The following is a 23,025-nucleotide window of genomic DNA, read 5'->3' on the forward strand; positions in this document are numbered from 1 at the left end:
ATGTTTTTCTTATTAAGTGACGGTTGCTAGTGCTGAAGAAGGGAGCAGTTTCCCAATTTAAGGAAGTGTCAACATCTAATACTCAGGTCTGCTAGTCTGTCTGTCATTACTCCATTGTAGAACACAATCTATTGTAGAAATGGAATATCTTCCCTGACTGCCTCAGCTACATGGTCTCTATGTGAACGATGCTGTTGAAATAGATCATCATTCAGGACTTTTTTGAGCTATCAATGCATTTGCTAGAAAATGGACTGGAAGCATCTGAACCTGTTTCATTGATCAGAAAGAGAATATTTATAAACAGCAGACCTGTCATGATTCAAGCCAAGGGTCCCAGGAATGCAGTAATTGGTGGGCTAATACAGTGCAATGAACAGTCACATCAGTTCACAATTGCTTATCTCCTTCCCGATTTAGGGACTAAAGAAATCTAAAAGACTGCAGGTCATCTTAATCTTTCTGGTTTTGAAATGAGATCTGAACAAGTAGGAAATTTTTTCCACAAAGCTATGACTTGGATAATAGTGCAAAATATTGCAACACTTACAATTGAACTATCTAATCATGATCAGGCCCCTGATATCAAGATAATTTTGCAAACAAATATTAGGCATTTCATCTGATATTACATTGTGATGTTTATGGAAGTCATTTTTAAAAAAGATTTGAATATAATTGTTATTGTTTCAAGCAGAAATTCCTGTATTTAATTAATTTAATGGCTTAATGTATTAAAATGGGAACTGGTCTTGAGTTTCAGAAGTTACTGCATCTGTAGATGGTGCTAATGTGCATAATAGCATAATGTGATATTATCTAGAAGTATATGACATCCTCCCAATAGTAATAAGTGCCAACTCCACTCTGGATTATTGCAATAGAAAAAAATATAATTTAAGAATCACCATGATCTCAAACAGAATTAATAACATATTAGTAATGCTGTAATCAAAATTGGGAAGAAAATTAACTTACAGGGAAATAGGGCATAGGATGTAACCGCAGCCATCGCTAAATATGAGCCATAGAAAAACACTCCTATAAAGTACATGAATGATAAAAACACATACTAATAAAAGTTTGGGAAAATAGGTATTACCAACAATGAAAAGATTTGAGCAAACTTCTCAGGAAACAAGTCAAGCACCTGACAGCTTAGATGTAATTTCAGCTGACAGAAAGATCATGTGAAACTCCAGAAGTGAGAACAATGTAGCAAATATTGGGAAAGAATAACAGGAGATGTGCAAGCAGGAGAAAGATCAGAAAATTGGAGACCAGATGCTGAATTGAAATCAGATGTTACTCTTGTGTTAAAATAAAAAATGTTGTCATTTCCTCCCCATTCCATACCCCAAGCAAAAGGCAAATGCACCTTGATGCCCTCTGAAGAATGAAGGCAACTAATCCCCATGCATAAAGGGCAGCACAGATTTTATTACAAGCTCCATCCTTCTGCTGAAGAACGAGAGTAACACTGAGAGCGCATCCTACTGAGACACAGTAAAGCCCTGCTCCTACCGAGGAACAGCTGTATATGCCCCAGAAATGCCCCCTGCACTCAAAATTTGCACAGAGCTCCCTCCAAAGCAACCTTCTACCTGCCTACTTTCGATCCTTCTACCCCTCATAATTTCTTTCCATCTGTGATTTATTTTTAATTGAGAAATATAATGTTTGTGTTTCAGAATTTCTTTCTTTCACAAATTTTAACTTTTTTTTCAACAGTATTCACTCTCAGGCATGTCAAACTTTCAGATAAATCCTGTTGGTTCAATATCTGTAGCCAATACTCTTGATTATGAAAATACAACAAGGTAAACTGATTATAATTTAATATGATTTACTTTGATTTGTTTTTCTAAAGAACAAAAAGGATTTATATTTATTTTTCTACCAGACATCTCAAAGTAAAAGCAGTTGTGTACTTTTGAAATGCATCATTGTTTGGCAGAGAGAGCAATGGCAATCAGGGAGAAAGGAGAATCCTACTTGGTTTTGAACTAGTGGCAACTAATCTTACACATTCCTGAACAGGCCCATTACACCTTACTTTAACGTTATATCTATAAGTTATGAGCACTAACAGTGCAGTACTTTTCCAATACTATAGTGAAGTATTAACCCACATTATGCGCTGGAGCTCCCAGAGTGGAATCTTTAACCCACAACCTTCTGACTGAAAAAGTGATGGACCACCAACAAATAAGCTGAGTCCATTTTCTGATCTCCTGTCAATTCAGCTTCCCATCCCATAAAGATAGGTTTTAAACATTAGTTGCCTATTTAAAATCATGGTTTCATGGAATAATGTGACAGGGATATTGCATGCTGAAATCAATAGAGATACTAAGAAGAGCTAGAGTGAGCTCAGTCACAAAGACAAAGGATTGCACCCACACTTAGTGCACAGGCTAGAAATGTTTCCAATCTAATTTGAGGTTGTTGATTTGTTTGCCAAGCTGGTAGGTTGGTAATAAATCAACAACCTCATTGACAACCCGAGCTACAAGTCTTCTCAAATTCCATTCTAATTTCTCTACCTTTGTCTAAGTATTGTCATTTATTCAAGAATCAAAATTAATAGCTGTGAAAATGATTCACGTTTTTACCTGTTTTCTATTTGACTTTGAATCAATGACATCTCTGTTTTGTATCCGCTTACAGGGTCATTTTGTGTAGCTCAGTGCAAAATGAATTGAACCAACAATTTGAATCAAGTTTGTTTCGTCTCCGTAAAACGGAACAAGGAGAAAAATAAATAGCAGTTAAAATTTAATAAAATGAAATTGAAAACAGAGTGTGAAGGGCAAATTTCTGATGTCCTATCCTGCACAACTTAATATATAATAGGTTATTGTTAAAGGAAGCAGATGCAAAAATGTTGTAAATGTTATAAATCTAAAACAAAAAGGAGTACAGAAAACACCCCACGGATTAATCAGATTTTATGTAGTGAAGTAATGGGCAAGATTTTCACTCACACAAGGGGATAAACCCAAAAAAGATTGCTTGTCAGGCCCCATTAACATCTTTTTCCTCTCACCTTAAAAATATACTCTCTAGTTTTGAACTCTCCTACACTTGGGAAAAGACCTTTGCTATTCACTTCATCCATAACCCCTGTCATTTCATAACCCTCTACAAGGTCACCTCTAAAACCTCTATGCTCTAGTGAAAGAAATTCCACCTCTCCAGCCTCTCGTTATGAATCAAAACCTCCAGTCCAGGCAATATCCTGGGTGTTGGCTGATATATTTTATGTAGGCAGTCAGTGTGCCAATTTATTGAGAGCATTCTGGCCCAGAACGTTTCCTACCCATTGCTCTCTAGCTTCAGCAGCCTGGAAACTAACCTTAGTTGGATGGCGAGCAGACGTTCTGACCACTCATTCATTAAGTCAGGGAAAATAACCTCCATTTCAGTCTTCCACACACGATTACTCTAATAATCTTATTTTTAAAATTTAAAGGCCCTCATCTGTCAGGAGGTGAATTTGCTGCCCAGTGACTAGTAACAAACTCCATCAGGAGGCAGGAACTGTCTGCCTGATGTCAACAGTAAAGGCAGATGGTAGCCATGTTGGGACTTGCCAATTAATTCCCAGAAACGGGGGAATAAAGTGGGAATCTGTCTGGGCCACTTGGTCTATCAAGATCATTTGATATTACTAAATTGGAGAGGATTCAGGAAAGATTTGTAAGGATGTTGCCTGGACTGGAGGTTTTGAGTCATAACAAGAGGCTGGAGAGGTGGAACTTCTTTCACTAGAGCATAGAGGTTTTAGGGGTGACCTTGTAGAGGGTTATGAAATAACAGGGGTTATGGATGAAGTGAATAGCAAGGGTATTTTCTAAAGCATAGGAGAGCTCAAAACTAGAGGGTATATTTTTAGCGTGAAAGGAGAAACATGTTAAAGGGACCTGAGGAGCAATCTTTTTACATAGAGGATGGTTTGTATGTGGACTGAACTTGCAGAGGAAGTGGTAGATGCAGGTAAGGTTAAAACATTTAAAAATCATTTGGACAGGTACATGCATAGGAAAGCTTTAGTGATTATGGGCCAAACACAGGCAAGTTGGGACTAGTTTAGGTTGGGAAACTTGGTCAGCATGCACGAGATTGACCAAAGGGGTTGTTTCCATGCTGTATGACTGTATGATTCTATGACTTTATAAACCTTCTTTGACCCTGTAATGAGCCTGACAGTTGTGCACTAGATTGTTGGGGTTTGGCAAAAGAAAATATGAACTCGGGTGTCTCTTGAATAGACTCACCAACAATCTCCTTAAGGAGTTTATCATCTTGGTAACTGATTGCGAGAGGGTTTCCCGTTCCCTGCTCCCTGCTAGCACATTTTGTCCTGGAGGCACCAGTATTCTGAGATGACCTTCAGAACTTTGATTTTCTTGATGCACCCTCATCAGATCCCCATTCAATTACTATTTGAAAAGACAGATTTGTTACACTTTTTGATGACTTTCACAGTATGAGCTATTTTTTGGGATTTTCTGTTGGGATGTCCAAATCTGTTTGCTCCTTTACAATTCCTAATCTACCACCATTAAGAAACTATTGTTGTAATTCTTGGAGTAAAAGTTACATTACAATTCTTAACATTGATTCCTAACCAATATAGCATTTCCCAATCACTCAGCATGTCTATGCATTTTTGCTCCGAAATTCTTGCTCCCATCTGCTCAGCATATCAAATATCTGTGTAAACTGGGATGCACAACTTTATTCTTTTGTCCACATCATTGAGATAAGTGGTATAAAACTGAGGTCTCAGTTCAGATCCCTAGTGAACATTACAAGTAGCAATAGACATTAATCACTATTCTGAAATGCCAATTGCTCTACTTTGATATTAACAGCATTATTGTATAACTAATGCAAATCATTATCATTTGAAGCTATTCATTGTCAGTGAAGGTGGAGGACACAAATGGTTTGTTCGTCACTGGAGTTGTGAAAGTGTTCATCACCAACGTCAATGACCATAGTCCAGTACTATCCTGCACGTAAGTGTCTAATTATTTTGTGAACTACATTGTATATTGTGGTATATTTTACAAGACTGGCCTATTGGCAAGCAAAATTATTGAACAATAGCATGTTTCAGAAGTTGAAGTGTGTGCTGCCTACCATTGAAATTAATAATGTGAATGCACTGTGCAGTTTGCACCTAAATTTTCAAGTTGACTGGTGAGGCTGGCTGGTGGCAGGACTGCTGTGGCAAAATTGGCCCCATTATCTCCTCAGTTGGAATAAGAAGCATGTTTGGTTAAGAATGACTGAGTTCAAACATTTTGGGAATTTCCATGAGTTTTCAATGTTGAAATCTCAACTGTTTATTATTTTGATGATGTCTCAAATTAGAAAATTGTCTGTTTAGTTACATTGTAAGTTGGAGGATGAGTTTTTTCTTTTGTTCTGGTTAAAATGAAGCATGTCCATGCTGAGCATTGAAAATTCTCCAACTTTTTTGCATCCAGATTTCACAAACATATTACAGCTCTGGTTAGAGTTAAGATGAAGTTTAACCCATGCCAGCTTGATGATGTCCGTATCACATAATCTCAGAAGAACCTGCTGAATACATGGCCAGAATAAATCCCATTTTTTATAATCATACACTATTATAAGTACTTTTTGTAACATTCCAATAATAGTTAACATTGAGTTGTTGGGTGGCTTTGTCTTGCAGCTTATGCTTATTATTCTAAACTCATTTCTCATAAACTTTGAATGATCTTCCTTTGCTGGCTAAGAGAACTGGCTTCTGGTCCACTCAACAGTCACGCTGTGTTCAATTTGTTTATCTCGTCAAACCAGAAGGTGTTTAGCATGTTTGGTTTTTGATGCTGGTCTGCTTCTCTGTGTCAGGGAATAAAATTTCAAGTTCTCTTTAGCACCAAATGTTTTTAAGTTTTACATTAAATTTATACTGGAGCTGATGAATTGTAGAGGTCTCAACAGCAACTATTATTTATATAATACCTTTTATGTAATAAAATATTCCAAGGTACTTCACAGGACTGGAAAGAGTGATTTAATACTAAGGCATATTAGACAATATTAGAGCATCCAACCAAATTCTTGGCTCATATCATATAATTTCTACAGTGTGGAAGCAGGCCACTCAGCCCAATGAGTCCACACTAACCCTCCAGAAACCCATCCAGACCCATCCCCCTACTCTATTGTTGTAATCCTGCATTTCCTATGGCTAATCTACTTCACCTGCACACCCCTGGAAACAATGGTCCAGTTAACATGACCAATCCAACTAACCAGAGGAAATCCACATGGACATGAGGAGAATGTGCAAATTCCACACAGGCAGTTGCTTAAGGCTAGAATTGAACCAGGGTTCCGAATGCTGGGAGGCAGAAGTGCTAACCACTGGAACAGTTCATGAGGTATATTTTAAGGAGCATCATAGAAAAGACAGAGAGATAAAGAGCTGCAAAGATATAGGACTGGAGTTCCTGGCCATTACAGTCAATGTTGGAGCGATTATGATTGTGCATGCATAAGAAGCAAGGCTGACCATTACTCATTTCTTTGCCCAACTATTGTTTTCTCTCCCTCTCTGGGCTCAGTTTCCACCTATCATTGACTTCTGCCCTCTCCCCCACCCTATCTTCAAGATATATGCCAATCTTTTCCTAGCTGCAATCAGTTCTGAACAAGGATTACGGGACCTGAAATATTAACCCTGTTTTCTCTTCATAGATACAGCCTGACCTGCAGAGTTTCTCCAGCAATTTCTGTTTTTACCTCAGAGGGTTGTGGTGCTGAAGAAGATTCTGGTGATTACTGCCCCACTATGTTCTCCTTAGTCAATTTCCTCACTGGATTGCAGACAAGGAACACAAATAATAAATTTGTTAAAACATCGCAGAGCAGAATTTTCCTAGAATGATGTAAGCAATGATGAATCAGTTGGGAATATATGGTCAGATTGGAAAGATGATATTTTCAACATTGAGGAAAAAACACAATTCCGCAATCAAAATATGAATTGTGAGATAAGAATCCCACAAGTGAGCAGCAAAAAACAACACATTTGCATGCCATTAGTTCCTAATCTCACCCCTATTATAAACTTCTCTATTCTCACACACACTGAATAGAAAGCAGACAGTGACAATTCCCTGACATGAAAAATCCACATGAGTACCTGGTAGCTGCAGCTCGCTGCTTGCTTCTCTGGGCTTCCATCTAGAACAGCAGTTCCAAATATCTCAAGGCATGCTCCATGGACTGTGAACACCTGCAACAGCCCCCACAATTGCAGTTGGCATTAGATATGCACCAGCCTCACCACTTCATCATGGCACATCCCTGACCCACTTACAACACAGCTTTCTACTTCAGTGCTGCATGTTGGAGGGCACAGCCCTTTTATTATAATGTGACTGCCAGGAGACTTTGCACTTAGGAACAACCACTCACCTCGTGGATTCGATCAGGATGTATATCAGGGCTCCTTGCTTGCTTTCTTCATGGTCCACTCACTTTGTGCCCACTGGGATGTTTGCAGTAACTCTGCCTTGCCTTTACGCTTTTTGCATGTGTTACCCTCCAGCCGACTTTAAAGGCTCACAGCACTCCTATCTTGCCAAGCTATTGAGTGCAGCCTCAAAGCCAGGAAAATTGTTATAGTTGTCAGCAGTGATCAGTCAAATAGGTAGACATGTTGCTTTATGGCACAGTTCTACATAAAATTCATGCTTCTAACATCTGCTGATGGCTACATTAGAACATAGGAACTAGGATCACCATCAGGCAATTGAACCCCTTGAGCGTACTCCACCATTTAATGTGATAATGGTTGATATCATCTTGATCACAATTCCACTTGCCTGTCTGCCCCCCCATAGTCTTTTAACCCATAACTAATTAAAAATCTGTCTCTCTTCCTTAAATTTATTCAGTGTCCTGGAATCCACTGCAACCTGGGCTAGTGAATTCCACAGATTCTCAACTCATTGAGAGAAGTAATTTCTCCTCATCTCTGTTTTAAATTATCCACCCTTTGGCCAAAAATTATGACCTCTCATTTTAGATTGCCACTCAATGGGAATCAACCACTCTATGTCTACTTTGTCAATTCCCTTTAATATTTTCTTTATCTCAATTAGATCTTCTGTCGCTCTTCTGAATGCCAGACAGTCTAAACGCCTATCATAAAACAAGTGTTTCATTTTTGGAATTAATCATGTGAACCTTCTTTGAACAGCCACAATACAAATTCATGCTTCCTCAAGTGAGGTGACCAAAACTGTATGCAGAATTCCAGATACAGTCTGACCAGTACCCTGTACACTTTGAAGTTTATTTTCACTTAAATGATGATTGCCTTTTTATTATTCCAACCACAATGGTTATCCTCACACTTATCCTATCAAACTTCATCTGCCAAATTCTGGCCCACTCACCTAACTTATCTATATCCATTTGTAAATGTCTATTCCTTCATTGCAACTTACTTTGCCACATATTTCAGTATCATCTGTGAATTTGACTGTGGCATGTTGGTAATTACACAATAAACACACTGAATGCGAATCACCATGTGCCCATGTTTCAAAGTCTAAAGGGAGTAATCCTCAGTCATGTCAAGCAGGATAGCCTTCGTCAAGGGCTGCTAGCACAGCCAAGGGCAATGTCTGATCTCAGGCCAGGGGCTTGGATACAGTCAATCAGCCACTTGGATCAGTTAGCATCAGGAGGCCTATGTCACTATGCTCCAGGGAGTAGGACACAGCCAGTTCTGCAGGTCCAGTGCACCAGTCTGGAGATTTGTTATAAATCAGTTTAAACCACACGATATCAATTAAAACCCAGGTACTCCACAAGTGGGGCGCTCCATGCAGGTCACTCAAGGGTGTAGCCTATAGTAAGTCCTGGGGGTCTGCTTAATGAAAGTCAAGATGGGAATTTAGCATCAGCCACTGCTGCAGAGAGAAGTTGAGCAAGTCAAATGTGAGGATTGGAGATTGCATGCAGAGGGAACAATAATTGCAAAAGGGGGGCAGGTCAACATATAAGAGTGGGAGACAATAGTGCATTAGAGAACAAATGTGACAGTGGGATGGGGGTCATCGATGGTCGCCACCACCCTGGCTTTGATGGGATACTGTGCAGCATGATGATTGGCACGGTTAAACTGTATGGACGCGGCATAGGGATAATATTTCTGCCTCTTCAGGTTCACTACAAATTACTTGCTTGACTTATCCCTCACTTTCTTCTCATCTCTAGAGCTACCTTAGTATGAATTTTAATAATACCCACTTGGCAGAAACAGGCTGGGTAATTAGTTAAAAGTCAATTTAAATGACTTACACTATCAGATTCCTGAGATTTTGGATTCTTAGTGACTTTTCCGGACCAGTTGCTGAGCCAGTGATCCTAATCTGGCAGAATCTTTCATCAAGTGTACAGATGGGCCCTGTCATTATTGCTTCCAGGCGAATTCCTTCACAATAGGGTTCACAAGTAAAGAGGCCTTTGGCAGTAAGTTTTCACTTCCTTTTTTGAGGGTAAGATGATGTTGGCAAGCAGAGAAGTTCCTGTTTGACCTGAACCCTCCTTCCCTCTTGCTGAACACTGTTCTAAACTTTATCTTCACATAAACTGAAATTGTTGTGAGTCACCATTGACTGCCCAATTTTCCTAAGCCTGCCATTTGCAATCTGCCCACTTTCTTTTTGAAAATGGAGGAAGCCAAGAGGCAGGATGCAAATAGAGGCCAAAGGTGGCCGCAGTCTGCTGCTGGAGGCTGAAAAATTAAATTGCCAATAAAGTTTCCTGCCTCAGTTAAGTCAGTTGCAGGCAAGCTGTTTTGCGATGCAGAATGCAGTTCCATTCCCACACCAGCTGGATTACTGTGAACGGATTTTCTTCCTAACCCCTTCCTCACCTGAGGTGTGGTGTTCCTCAGGTTAAGCCATCACCAGTCATCTCACCCTAATGGAAGAGAAGCTATATGGTCTGTTAGGGCTATGGTGACTTTATCTTTACCTTCTATGGTTAATTTCAAATAGACAAACTGCAAAGAGCAATTGTATAACTGGTCAGTTTATTATTTGGTTTTGAAAATGCATTGCAAGCAGAAATTCCCATTTAATTTTCACGTATACTATTTTATCTTTTAAAATAGTACACCCAGTATATCATCTAAAGGACCTATATTATCATGTAACTTTACCATGGAGTATGTTGCAAAGTGGTGAAGAATTTATATATATCCTTATATAATATAGTGTTTTAAAATGAGCGGTACTTTCCTTTGTTTCAGTCTAACTAACTTTATTTTATGTAGCTTCAAAGATAGAACTGATGGCAAAGAAACTGATGTGGGAGAAACATCCAACTCAGGGCAGACAGCAATTATAAGCTTAGATGAAGAGCTTGCAGTTGGAACAGTTATTGCAACTTGTGTAGCTACAGATGAAGATGATATGGGTGATATCACTTACCAACTTGAACCTGCGCACAATTATTTTGCCATTGATAAAAGTAAGTTTATCAATACTTTATACATTGATGCTTGCCATTCAGAATTTGGGTCTGTGGTCTAAAAATATTGCTAGCATTCTTAGGATAACAAGTACAATCTGTGCTAATTAACTTTTTAAATAAAACATGCATTTGTAATTGAAAGTTTTATTTTGCTGGTACATTAATTCCAATAATGACGTTTAAACTTTAAGTTGATTAACCTTCTTTACTCCTGATTCTCTCCTTGAATGTCACCCAGCGGAAATTGTGGGGATGGTCACACATGCTGGTGAAATCAATACCCTCCTCTAAGATGTGTTTGGAAGTGGGGAATCATTTATCTAGGCTGGAGGACGCTGGGTGAGGACTATCCTGCCTCTGTCCCCTCAGGAACTGAACAGGACGAATTGTGGCCATACTGCCCATCTATTAATTGAGGCCTTAAGTAATCAACAAATGTTCCTTTCATAGCCTTATTTTATTGCTGCTGGTATGTCAGCTGTGGATGTGATAGCCACCAAGCAGGAATCCGAAAAGGCAAGCCCTGTTGATTTATTTTTTTGAGATATGGGCCTGGCTGGTTAGACTAACATTTATTGCCCATCCTGAATTGCCCTTGAAGAAGGTGGTGATGAAAGAATTCTTGAACTATTGCAGCCGTTGAGGTGTAGTAACACCCATGGTGCTGCTATGAAGGGAGTTGTAAGAATCAGTGACAGTGAAGAAAAGGTATGATATTTCCAAGCCAGTATAGTGTGTGGCTTGCAGGAAAACCTGCAGCTGGTAGTGTTCCCATGCATCTGCTCCCCTAGTCCTTCGAGGTAGAAGAGATTGTGTGGTGCAAAGGTGCTGTCGAAAGGGCTTTGGCAAGCTGCTGCAGTGCATCTTGTGCGTAATGCTGGGGTATGGAGAAAGTGAAAGATTAAAGTGTTGGTTCGGTTGCCAATCCAATGGGTTACCTTATTTGAGATGTTGTTGAGCTTCGTGAGTAATATTGGAGCTGCACCCATCCAGGTAAGTGGAAGGTATTCTATCACACTCCTGACTTATAGATGGTGGACAGGCTTTGGGGAGTCAGGTGGTGAGTCACTATCTTAGAAATCCTAGCTTCTGATCTGTGCCTATTTGCTTGTACATTCCCTGGCTCCCTCATTGTAAGACACATTGTAAGGCACAGTGTCTAATTCAATTTTGTGGCATATCGAATGAGCAAGCCATTAAGAACCAGCCTGTTATTCTTGCTGCCAACCTTTCTCCCCTCTCTATTACATCCACACCCACATTTTGCCCTCACTCACCTGTGACCTAAATCCCATAACAATGCAGGGTCTCTCCCTACGCACAGTGTTGGCAGCACTATGGAGATGGGATTGATGCCTCAAGTGAACATAATGCTAGGGACATACTGCTGCTGGCCACTCAAATGCCCATTCGCTGCTTAATTCAGTGGGCCTTCCTCAAAGGAGGTCATGTGGGGCTCTGATTCATTAGGTGTGATCTCCATTTTCTTGATTAAGTACAACCCTTTGTCTACTTGATGAATGGATGCGTGACCTGTTTTCTCAGGAGTTCTGTCAGTCATCTGCCTAAAATACACAACATCACAGTCTTGATTTATCCTCTCTTCATACTGTTACAAATGCATGGAAACAGACAACAAACTTTTTAAAAAGACAATTTTTAATAAACTCAAGGACACTACAGGATGCTGTGAGAATCCAGATAGGCCAGAGCGAGTGAGGACAATGATATGAATGAGTAGCCCAGAGATACTGCTTGGTCCAATCCATGAGTTAAGAATGTGACGTTGGAAAAGCACAGCAGGTCAGACAGCATCTGAGGAGCAGGGGAGTCAACATTTCAAGACAAACCCCTTAATCAGAACTGGGAAGGGGGAGGGGAGCCCAGAAATAAATGGGAGGGAGAGTTGAGGGGAGGGGAGGTGAGATAGGTAGATGCAGCTAGGGGGTTATTGTAATTGGTTCACGGGAAGGGTGAAGCAGATAGATGAGTAGGAAGATGAACAGATTGCAGGAGGAGAGGTTTTGAAGCTGATGTCAATATTCAGGCCATTGGGTTATAAGCTCCCAAGGTGAAATATCAAGTGTTGTTTCTCCACTTTACATTTGGCCTCACTCTGACACTGGAGGAGGCCAAGGATGGACATGCCACCAGGGGAGTGGGAGGGGTAGTTAAAGTGGATAGCAATCAAAAAGTTGGATTGGTTGGTGTGTGCAGTGTACAGATGCTCCCACAAACTGGTCCTGGTGTCTGCATTTGGTCTTCTCTATATAGAGGAGACCACATGGGGAGCAATAGATACAGTAGATGAGGTTAGATAAAGTGCGGATGAATCTCTGCTAGATTTGGAAGGATTGTTTGGGGCCTTGAACAGAGGTGAGAGCGGATGTAGAGGGGCAGGTGTTGCAGGGAAAGATACCAGATCTGGTGGAGGGGTTGGTGGGAAATGTGGAGCCGATGAGGAAGGCATAGAGTGAATTGTCCCTGGGAGAAGCAGATGGGGTTTGGGGAGGGAAATATCTTTTTGGTAGTGGGGTCTGATTGTAAATGCTGGAAATGTCAGAGGATGATGAGTTGTATACGGAAGTTGGTGGGGTGGTATGTGAGGACTAAGGGGACTCTATCATTATTCTTCTTGGGGAGAGAGGGTTTGAGGACAGAAACATGGGAAATGGGGGAGATGCAATTGAGGGAATCCTTAATAACAGAGGAGGGGAAACTACGGCTACTAAAGTAGGAGGATATCTGGGCAGTCCTAGAGTGAAACGCCTTATCCTCGGAGCAGATATGGCAGAGGCAGTGGAATTGTGAGTATGGGATGGAATTTTTGCAAGGTGCTGGGTGAGAGGAGATGTAGTCAAGGTAATTATGGGAGTCAGTGGGTTTGAAGTGGATGTCAGTGGTGAGTCAGTTACCAGAGATGGAGAGGGAGAGGCCAGGAAAGGGAGGGAGGTATCAGAAATGGTCCACGTAAATTTGAGGGTGAGGTGGAAGCTGTTGGCACAGTTGTTGAACTGTTCGACTTACTCACGGGAGCACAAGGCAGCACCGATACAGTCTTGAATACAGTGAAGAAAGAGGTGAGGAATGGTACAAGTCTCATCGTTGAATCCCACTAAGTTGTTGAATCCCACAAAGAGACAGGCATAGCTCGGGTCTGTGTGGGTCCCCATTGCCACCTCTTTGGATTGTGAGAAGTGGGGGGGATTCAAAGGAAAAATTGTTGAGGATGAGAACCGGTTCTGCCAAGCGAATAAAAGTGTTGATGGAGGGGGACTGAATGGGCATATAGGAGAGGAAGAAGCAGAAGGCTTTTAGGCCATCCTCATGGGGGAAACAGGTCTACAGGGACTGTATGTCCATGGTGAAGATGAAGTGCTGGGGACCTGGGAATTGAAAGTTTTGGAAAAGGTGGAAGACAGGGGTTGTGTATCAAATGTAGGTGAGTTAGTTGCATACCCCTGATTGCACAGTATCATAGGCTCATAGAATAGAATCCTACAGTGTGGAAGTAGGCCATTCAGCCCATTAAATCCATACCAGCCTTCCACAGGTCATCCCGCCCAGAGCTACACTCCTACCCTGTCCCTGTAACCCTGCATTTCCCACAGCTAATCCACCTAACGTGCACATCTTTGAACTGTGGGAGGAAATTGGAACACCAAGAGGGTACCCACACAGGCACAGGGAGAACATGACAACTCCACACAAACAGCTGCCTGTAGCTGGAATCAAACCTGGGTCCCTGGCACTGTGAAGCAGCAATGCAAACCACTGAACCACTATGTCCTTGCAGCACTGTTCTACTGTTAGTTATTGATGTAGCCCAAAGTGAAGCTTTGAAGTGCAGAAGGTACTGTATGTGGATCAGAAATCTGCCTTGAAGGCTGTTAGAGGTGGGTACGTGCAAGATGTCAGCATATGTGGAGTGCATGTGGCTGGTCACCATGGAATGTGCCTGTGGTCATCCGTGGAGTGTCTTTGGTACAGGTGGTAAGCTCTGACTTTCATGCCAAGTATTGTCAAGATAGGAAGCTCAATATCAATGGTAACACAGGAACAGCAGTAAGCCATTTAGCCTATCAAACCTGCTCTGCCATTGATTATGATGACAGTCGATCAAACACTTCAATGTCTTTTACACACAGTATCCCCATAACACTTTATGCCTTTGATATTCACAAACTTATCAACCTCAACCTTAAATATACTCAAAGACTGAGCTTCCACAGTCATCTGGGGTAGAGAGCTCCCCTGCTCCGAGTAAAGCAACGTCACCTCATCTTGGGACTAAATGGTAACCCCTGAAAATTGTGCGCCTGATTTTAGCCTCCTGAGCTAGGGGAAACCCCTTACCTTCATCTATTATATTTTTCTTTAAGTGATTTTGCCAGTTTCAGTGAGATTACCTCTCATTCTTCAACTTGGGCTTTGCTAGCCGATCACCATGCTATTGCCTTCTAATGCAATATTATGTGCAGGAATTGTGATAAGGATATTTCTGAAAAAAAAATGCAGGTATTTTTGCAGCTGTTTGGATTTTCATATTTATTTGGACCATCAAAATAGTTGCTACAACCAGCCTTCAAAAGTCAAGCAAAGAGCAACTGTATTTGCCCAAATTGCAGGTGATTTACGTTAAAGAGTTCATACGTGAACCAGGTGATCAGATTAAAAACATGTAAACATATGACATTAATACAGCAACAAAATAGAGAATCAATGTGGATAATACATTAAATAAGGTAACGCTGAATTAAAAAATATATTAAAACTAAAAAAAATCGCACAGGTCATATATTAACATAACACCAAGCTACATACAAATTTCACCACTTAAGTATTCATTGAGGTCCTAAGCCTGGAATGGAACTACATCAGTACATTTCCAGAGATAAAAAAGTGTGGAACTGGAGGAACACAGCAGGTGAGGCAGCATTAGAGGAACAAGAAAGCTGATGCTTCAGGTCGGGACCCTTTTTCTGACCTGACCCAAAACATCAGCTTTACTGTTCCTCTGATGCTGCCTGACCTGTTGTACTCCTCCAGCTCCACACTTTGTTATCTCTGACTGCAGCATCTGCAGTTCTTGCTGTGTCAGTACATTTCTGTCTGGCAGCTTTTGGGTTTGAATTTAGTCAAGGATCTGAGTTGTCTTGGTAGCTCTGGGTGTACTGTTGGTAACCAAATCTGAAATTGACTAGATTGCACAAGGAATTTGCCAACAGTAAGATATTTGTTTTGAATATTGTTCATCCCCAAAACACTGGATGATTTTATCAATGTTGTGTTGATTTGGCATTTTGCTGTCAGAACTTAAGGGAGCTCTTGTTTTGAAGTATTAGCATTTGATGAGGAGACTTCTGTATGTAGAAGGTTTATTCCACACCTCTTTTGGCCTACCACAAACTAATGTCTGGATCAGAAGGAGGTTTATTATCACAGGTTTTTGTTCCTTTTCCATTGGTACCCTGTGAAATAGTGAGCGTGTTACAGACAGATGTATATCCTGCATCCACAGTATTGTTTTATTTTACTTTACGCTTTCAATTGTAACATACAATGTGAAAAATTAATAATGCTCCAGGGGAATTATTTATTTAGCATGACCTTAAATAGAAACACTGGTTTTGAAGGATGACAAATAGCAAAAGAAAGATTACAGTAGCCATGTGTGGGACAGTGATTAGCACTGCAGTCTCACAGCACCAGAGACGTGGGTTCAGTTCCAGTCTTGGACAACTGTCTGTATGGAGATTACATGTTCACTCAGTATCTATGTGGATTTCCATTTTGTGCTCTAGTTTCCTCCCACAGCCCGAAGATGTGCAGGTTAGGTGGATTGGCCATGCTAAATTACTGCATAATGTCCAGAGATATGAAAGCTGGGTGGATTAGCCATGGTAATTATGGTATTATGGAGATAAGGTGGGAGTTGGGTCTTGGTGGGATGTGCTTGGCAGGGGTGGGGAGTAGGTTGAATCAGACCCAATGGGAATTCTGTGGTAGTCAGTAGCAACTTTGAAAATGACAACTTCCAATTAGCAAGTAACAAAACTTGGAATGTAAATAGAGTCAGTGGTGTCAATCCCATCACAGGTGGTTGCGTTTTGACTGGACAAAGAACTTGTTTACACTGTCTTTTTCTCGCCTGGTGGTAATCCAGGAGGAGTTGGTGTCTCACTGATTACACTTGTCGTAACTGTCAAAAGAAACCAAGGATTCAACTTTGCTTAATTTTCAGATACTGGAAATGTTATGGTTTTCTCCCAAATGGATAGGGACTTACGTGGATTTCAACCAGTTCAAACATTCACTGTTAAAGCTTGTGACAAGAATGGGAAGTGTGCAGATATTCCTGTCAGAACCACCGTTCTTCCAATTAATGATAATGCTCCATTTTGTAAACCATCTGTTTACAGGTGAGTCGTTTATACGAGTACCTAATAGACCAGCATGGGTAAGCAATAACTTCCACATTCTATTCTCATTGTTCAAATAAATCATACAATATTTTCACACCCACATTGTTTTTTACTGTTTTAAAGCTTCACAAAATGATGGATTTGTTACTTAATTAAAAGGCACAAGGGCTGATTTTTTTCCCCTTCCACACATTATAAAGTTGACTTAATTTCATTAACCTTCTTGTGAAAACTTTATTTTCCCGCTACCTTGGTGTAAATACTTTATAAGACGCACAAAAATATGTGAGATGTTTCTGAATCAAGATAGCCCATCTAGCACATCATCATTTTGATGCAGTATAAGTACCTTTTTACTGATTTTGTAATAACGCTTTCCATATAAAGATATTATCATTCTAAGATTCAGGGATTGCAGCCTCCAATGCTTGTAGCGACTGTTTAAAATGACACAATAAAGTATTTTTTTTCTGTCTCACTACTTTTTCCACTGTGTGAGGTAAAGTGGTGTAAGATTATTTTCATTGCTACCAATACACATTGACAGGCCAAGAGACGTTTGGATTCAAAATGATTTTACGATTGAATGAAAAAGTGAAATTGAGGAGGAAGATCATGCATAATTTTATTAAATGGCGTAACAGACTAGCAGCAGCATGCACCCTATTCCTGCTACTACTTTGGATGTGATATTCTGATGTTTTATGGTGATGTGACATGATAGATTGGGTCTCACATTGGGTGTTAGTTGGATGTTGCCTGGTTAGAGCTCAGCTTACCCGAAGTATGTAGATCCCACTGTTTTTGATGGAGTTGGTGTGGGTGACAGCCGATAATTATGGAGCAAAAATATTGGTAATCATCACGAAGGTTTCAATTTTAACTCATGTCTGGACAGGTACTTGCAAAGGATGGGTAACAAAAATGCCACTGCCAACACAAATGTGGAAACAGAAACTATGTGATGGAGTGCTGAGGGAGAGACTTCAATGGGTTCCAATGACTTCAATGCAGCATTACTGACTCATCTGGCCAAATCTTCTGGAACAGGCCTATAATAGTTTTTAAAGGCTGGCTTTTGTTTATGTTACAACAAGGAGTTAGAAAGCCATCTGATGCTGCAGCATTGTTGGGCCCACAAATATTCCCATGTAGTTGGAGATAATTCGAACTGCAGATGCTGGAGAATCTGAGATAACAAAGTGCGAAGCTGGATGAACACAGCAGGCCAAGCAGCATCTTAGGAATACAAAAGCTGACGTTTCGAGCTGAGACCCTTCATCAGAAAAAGGGGAGGGGGAGAGGGTTCTGAAATAAACAGGGAGAGAGGGAAAGGTGGGTCGAAGATGGGTCGAGGAAAAGATAGGTGGAGAGAAGACAGACAGGTTGAAGGGGTGGGGATGGAGCCAGTAAAGGCGAGTGTAGGTGGGGAGGTAGGGAGGCGATAGGTCAGTCCGGGGAGGGTGGACAGGTCAAGGGGGCAGGATGAGGATAGTAGGTAGGAAAAGAGGGTGTGGCTTGAGGTGAGAGGAGGGGATAGGTGAGAGGAAGAACAGGTTAGGGAGGTGGTGATGAGCTGGGCTGGTTTTGGGATGCATTGGGGGCAGGGCAGATTTTGAAGTTTATGAAATCCACATTGATACCATTGGGCTATAGGGTTCCCAAACGGAATATGAGTTGCTGTTCCTGCAACCTTCAGGTGGCATCATTGTGGCACTGCAGGAGGCCCAGGATGAACATGTCGTCTAGGGAATGGGAGGGGGAGTTGAAATGGTTCGCGACTGGGAGGTGCAGTTGTTTATTGTGAACCAAGTGTAGGTGTTCTGCAAAGCGGCCCCCAAGCCTCTGTTTGGTTTCCCCGATGTAGAGGAAGCCACACCGGATACAATTGGGGCAGCCAATTGAGGTTTGGGGACCGCTTTGCAGAACACCTTTGCTCGGTTCGCAATAAACACCTGCACCTCCCAGTCACGAACCATTTCAACTCCCCCTCCCATTCCCTAGATGACATGTTCATCCTGGGCCTCCTGCAGTGCCACAATGATGCCACCTGAAGGTTGCAGGAACTGCAGCTCATATTCCGTTTGGGAACCCTGCAGCCCAATGGTATCAATGTGGATTTCACAAGCTTCAAAATCTCCCCTCTCCCCACTGCATCCCAAAACCAGCCCAGCTCGTCCCCACCTCCCTAACCTGTTTTTCCTCTCACCTATCCCCTCCTCTCACCTCAAGCCACACCCTCTTTTCCTACCTACTACCCTCATCCTGCCTCTTTGACCTGTCCATCCTCCCTGGACTGACCTATCCCCTCCTTACCCCCCCCACCTACACTCAGCTTTACTGGCTCCATCCCAGCCTCTTCGACTTGTCTGTCTCCTCTCCACCGATCTTCTCCTCTATCCATCTTTAATCCGCCTCCCCCTTTCTCCCTATTTATTTCAGAACCCTCTCTCCCTTTTTCTGATGAAGGGTCTTGGTCCAAAACTTCAGCTTTTGTGCTCCTAAGATGCTGCTTGACCTGCTGTGTTCAGCCAGCTCCACACTTTGTTATCTCCACACAGTTGAACATCAGTTCTACACTAGAAAGAACAGACTCCAAACACAGTATGAAACCTTACATCAAGTTAGTGCTAAATTCCTCATTGGCAGTGAGAGCAGGTTTTCTGGTAGACCTTTCATAGAACTGAGCTTTTCATTGTGCATGCCCATTTCTGAATGTCACCCCGTTCATATCCTCACCTGAGTCTTCTACAGTGTAACTCATTTGCACCATTCCTTTGCTGGCATCCGCGCTATCTTTCTCCTGGCGTAGCAACAGACAATTCATATCCGGTGACAACCTCGTGTCCCCTGCCAACTAGCTATTATTACCTTTTGTAGTGCCCTGCAAGAGGGAATTCTGGCAGTAAATATAGAGCAATATATTTGGGTTACATGGCTGTCCGTTGAGTAGCTGGTATTTATACATTGTGAACTGTGGACATGAAACTCCAAGCTGTGCTAGGCATATGAAGGGGACATAAAACTATGGGTCTTAGGTATGAATTGCAATTGATAGGTGGTGTTGGTATGTGCTTTACAGTGATATGATATATAAAGCAGTGTCTGAGATTATTGGTATACTTGGTGGAATATGGCATTTGAAGATATATTTGCTGACCTTGATACTCGTGTGAAATCGTTGCACATCTTTTGGCATTGCACTGGAGTTACACTGCTAATGCTAATCTGAACATCTGCCTGGTGTTATTGCCTCCCAACTATTTGTCTTAATTATTTCCTACCTCCCTGCTTTTAGTGATCTTCTCTTTTTCTGTCCACTTCTGCACCATGACCTCCGGGGCTGCATCCAAGAAGCTTGAATTTTCATTCAGTCATGTAGTGCCATTCCTGTAGCTTTCCCAGATTCAGTTCACTTCTGTAATGAAATTCAGCATGGACTCCAGCCAAAATGCACCCCTTTAAGAGATGCAGACTTGTTTTAAGTAGCATGAATTAGCCTAACTCGCAATTCTCCTATTCAGAACTGCAAACTTTTGGCAGGATACTTGGTGCTGTCTGCAGGCTGCAAGCACATAAATAGGCAAGGGAGCACAAAATTTGCTTTCTGCCTGTATTGGAACAGAGAGGTTTCCATTAGCCATGTATAGTGACCTCCACAGCTACTCATTTTCAGGCCTTATCCAAATTTTCCCTCACAATGTTCTGAAACAGAACGCAATCTTGACAAATAGTTGTGAATTCAACAAGTTGTTGCTATATATTATGGAAAATATTAGCTAATTTGAACTTGTACATATTTTGGACTTCTGTATTGTTCAGGGTGAACCACTATTTGAACTTTACCTAATAACTACTTTTAACTAATTTGCTTTTAGAACTACACATCCTGAACTACTTCTTCATGATACAGTAGTTGCAACTTTAAACTGTAAGGACTCCGATACCCCACGTGATACACTAACGTATGTTCCTGAAAGTGGACCCCTTGGGCCTGGAATGATATTTAAGCAAAAGACTGGTGCAAATAATGTTATACAGGTGGGGGTTTTTGATTGAGTGTACAGTAGCTGTAGTTTCTTATATATTACTGGAGTGAGTATTTTTTTTTAAATAGCATGTAATTGTATAAAAATTACATCAATTGATGAAAGTGAAATCAATGGTAATGGCCACCTAAAAAATTAGATGAACAGTGCTTGGAATTCCAGAGGAGAAAACCCTTTAATGTGCTCTTCATCTTATAGGCAGGACACCTAGACTGAGTGGCAGTGCAGTCATATGTATCTGTGATTTCAGTTGGAATATGATTGATTCTAACATGATTCTAATGGATACACAGCTTTGTACCCTACAGTTTTACTGTCATATCTTTTAGCACTCTGTACATTCATATTTTGCTCTTTCCTCGTCTCTTGGTTGGATACTTGATTCATCTCAGAATGCATAAAAGACATTTATTCATCTTTGATATGGTTTAAATAATACAACTGCGCACTATGAATATTATACTTGCAGATTTTTTTCCATCATGCTATGGGTTTGTATGGTGAGGGCCAAAAGCTTAAAAATTACTAAAGAAAATTGCATCTCTTATTCTTCATCAAGTACATCTGCATTAATACTCATTGTTATCAAAGAACTCTTGCTGGTATGCTGTACAGTAAGAATCTGACTTTGCAAGTGGAGAAAGGCAGGATTTATGTGTAGTCGTGGCAAATGATGGACTCACAATTTACGTTTAGAGTCTGATTTGAGATAGAAGTGTTAGTGAAGGGAGATACTTCAGCTCACACACCGCATATTCCCCTAATCCAGTAGCATTTTGGGTAGGGTTGGTGAGATTGCTTGATAGGGAGATGTCTGAGATCACCCATGGTCTACCCTAGGATTCCAAGCCAGGCTTAAGCCATTGGGTTCAGTATTTCCTGTGCTAGCCGAGAGTACAAAAAAATGCCCATCCGTATAACATAAAGCTCCAAAGATATATAAAATAACACTTTAAAAAAATTACCCTTCTGTTTCCTGCAGGGAAGGAAGATTTTTAAAATTAATTTAGTCTTCTAAAATTAATTTAACCTCCGCTTGATAAGGGCTTTCAGCCCAATCTCTTGTAGTTGCAGGATATTGCTCTGAGTTCCCAACAGTGAAGTTCAGTCAGTCTGGGTTTTTTGCTAGCCACATCCTTAGCTTTGAGACAGAGTCTCTCCCTCTCTGGTGTTCATCAGCACTTCAGGTTAATGTTTTAATTCAGAACTTTTTAAATCAAAATGCCATCTGAAGTAACTCCAAAGAGGCCAATATTCCATCACCAAGTCACCCTTTATTTACTCATTGAGAGGCTTGACATTGATTTGCCTCCCTCAGAGCCTGCTCCGAGAACGACCAGAACCTCAAACACTCCTAATCTTATCTGTCCGCTGCGGCTCCCTGATTGGACCAGATTAATAGCCCCCAGTCAGGGAAATTATATTCTATGAGATCCTGGCTGACCACGTTACAATCACTGCATACATTCTTCTTCAAGCGATGGTACAGTCCTCTCAGGATTCTCCATCTTTTAACTTTTTCTCCTAATGACATTTTCTTTAGGGGCTTTCATTGCATACATACACACTCAGAACATAAAACAGAATAAACAAGAAATGAAAAAAAATCACAAAATAAGTGTTTTATTGCTTGTTATAATTGCACATGTATTACTGCTATCTGACAAGTTTTGTTTGGTTCTTAGGTGGGAACCAAAGACCTGGATTATGAAGATGCAGCCATTGCTGCTGTGGGGTATACATATCAAATGACAATAGCAGTGTCTGATTCAACTATTTCCACACACACTGGTAAGTGAAACATGTCCTTGTATACTGTTGACATTATGAATTAATACCAGTTGCCAATTTTTAAACTAAACTTGTTACTAGAGGACAACATGGGGGTCAGACATTTGCTACTAAGGCTTATAGCTTGAGCCAGGAATGTTCCCAACAAAGCATCCCTACCTCAGTTTAAAGGGCTCTCTGAGGAAGTGGGTGGATAGAGTTTCAAGCAACCCGTTCAA

General features: G+C 41.0%; 1 protein-coding gene across 1 annotated transcript in view; it reads left to right on the plus strand.

Moving 5' to 3' along the window:
- Nucleotides 1-23,025, plus strand: part of LOC125460508 (cadherin-related family member 3-like) — a 61,103-nt gene that overhangs the window by 9,062 nt on the left and 29,016 nt on the right. Inside the window, exons 5-10 of the mRNA XM_048548047.2 lie at nucleotides 1,732-1,820; nucleotides 4,920-5,027; nucleotides 10,343-10,539; nucleotides 16,787-16,964; nucleotides 20,846-21,008; nucleotides 22,702-22,807. Coding sequence (XP_048404004.2) covers nucleotides 1,732-1,820; nucleotides 4,920-5,027; nucleotides 10,343-10,539; nucleotides 16,787-16,964; nucleotides 20,846-21,008; nucleotides 22,702-22,807 — 841 coding nt within the window. The remainder of the gene's footprint in view (nucleotides 1-1,731; nucleotides 1,821-4,919; nucleotides 5,028-10,342; nucleotides 10,540-16,786; nucleotides 16,965-20,845; nucleotides 21,009-22,701; nucleotides 22,808-23,025) is intronic.

Source organism: Stegostoma tigrinum, chromosome 11 (assembly GCF_030684315.1).
Source record: "Stegostoma tigrinum isolate sSteTig4 chromosome 11, sSteTig4.hap1, whole genome shotgun sequence".
In the NCBI taxonomy this organism is placed as follows: Eukaryota; Metazoa; Chordata; class Chondrichthyes; order Orectolobiformes; family Stegostomatidae; genus Stegostoma; species Stegostoma tigrinum.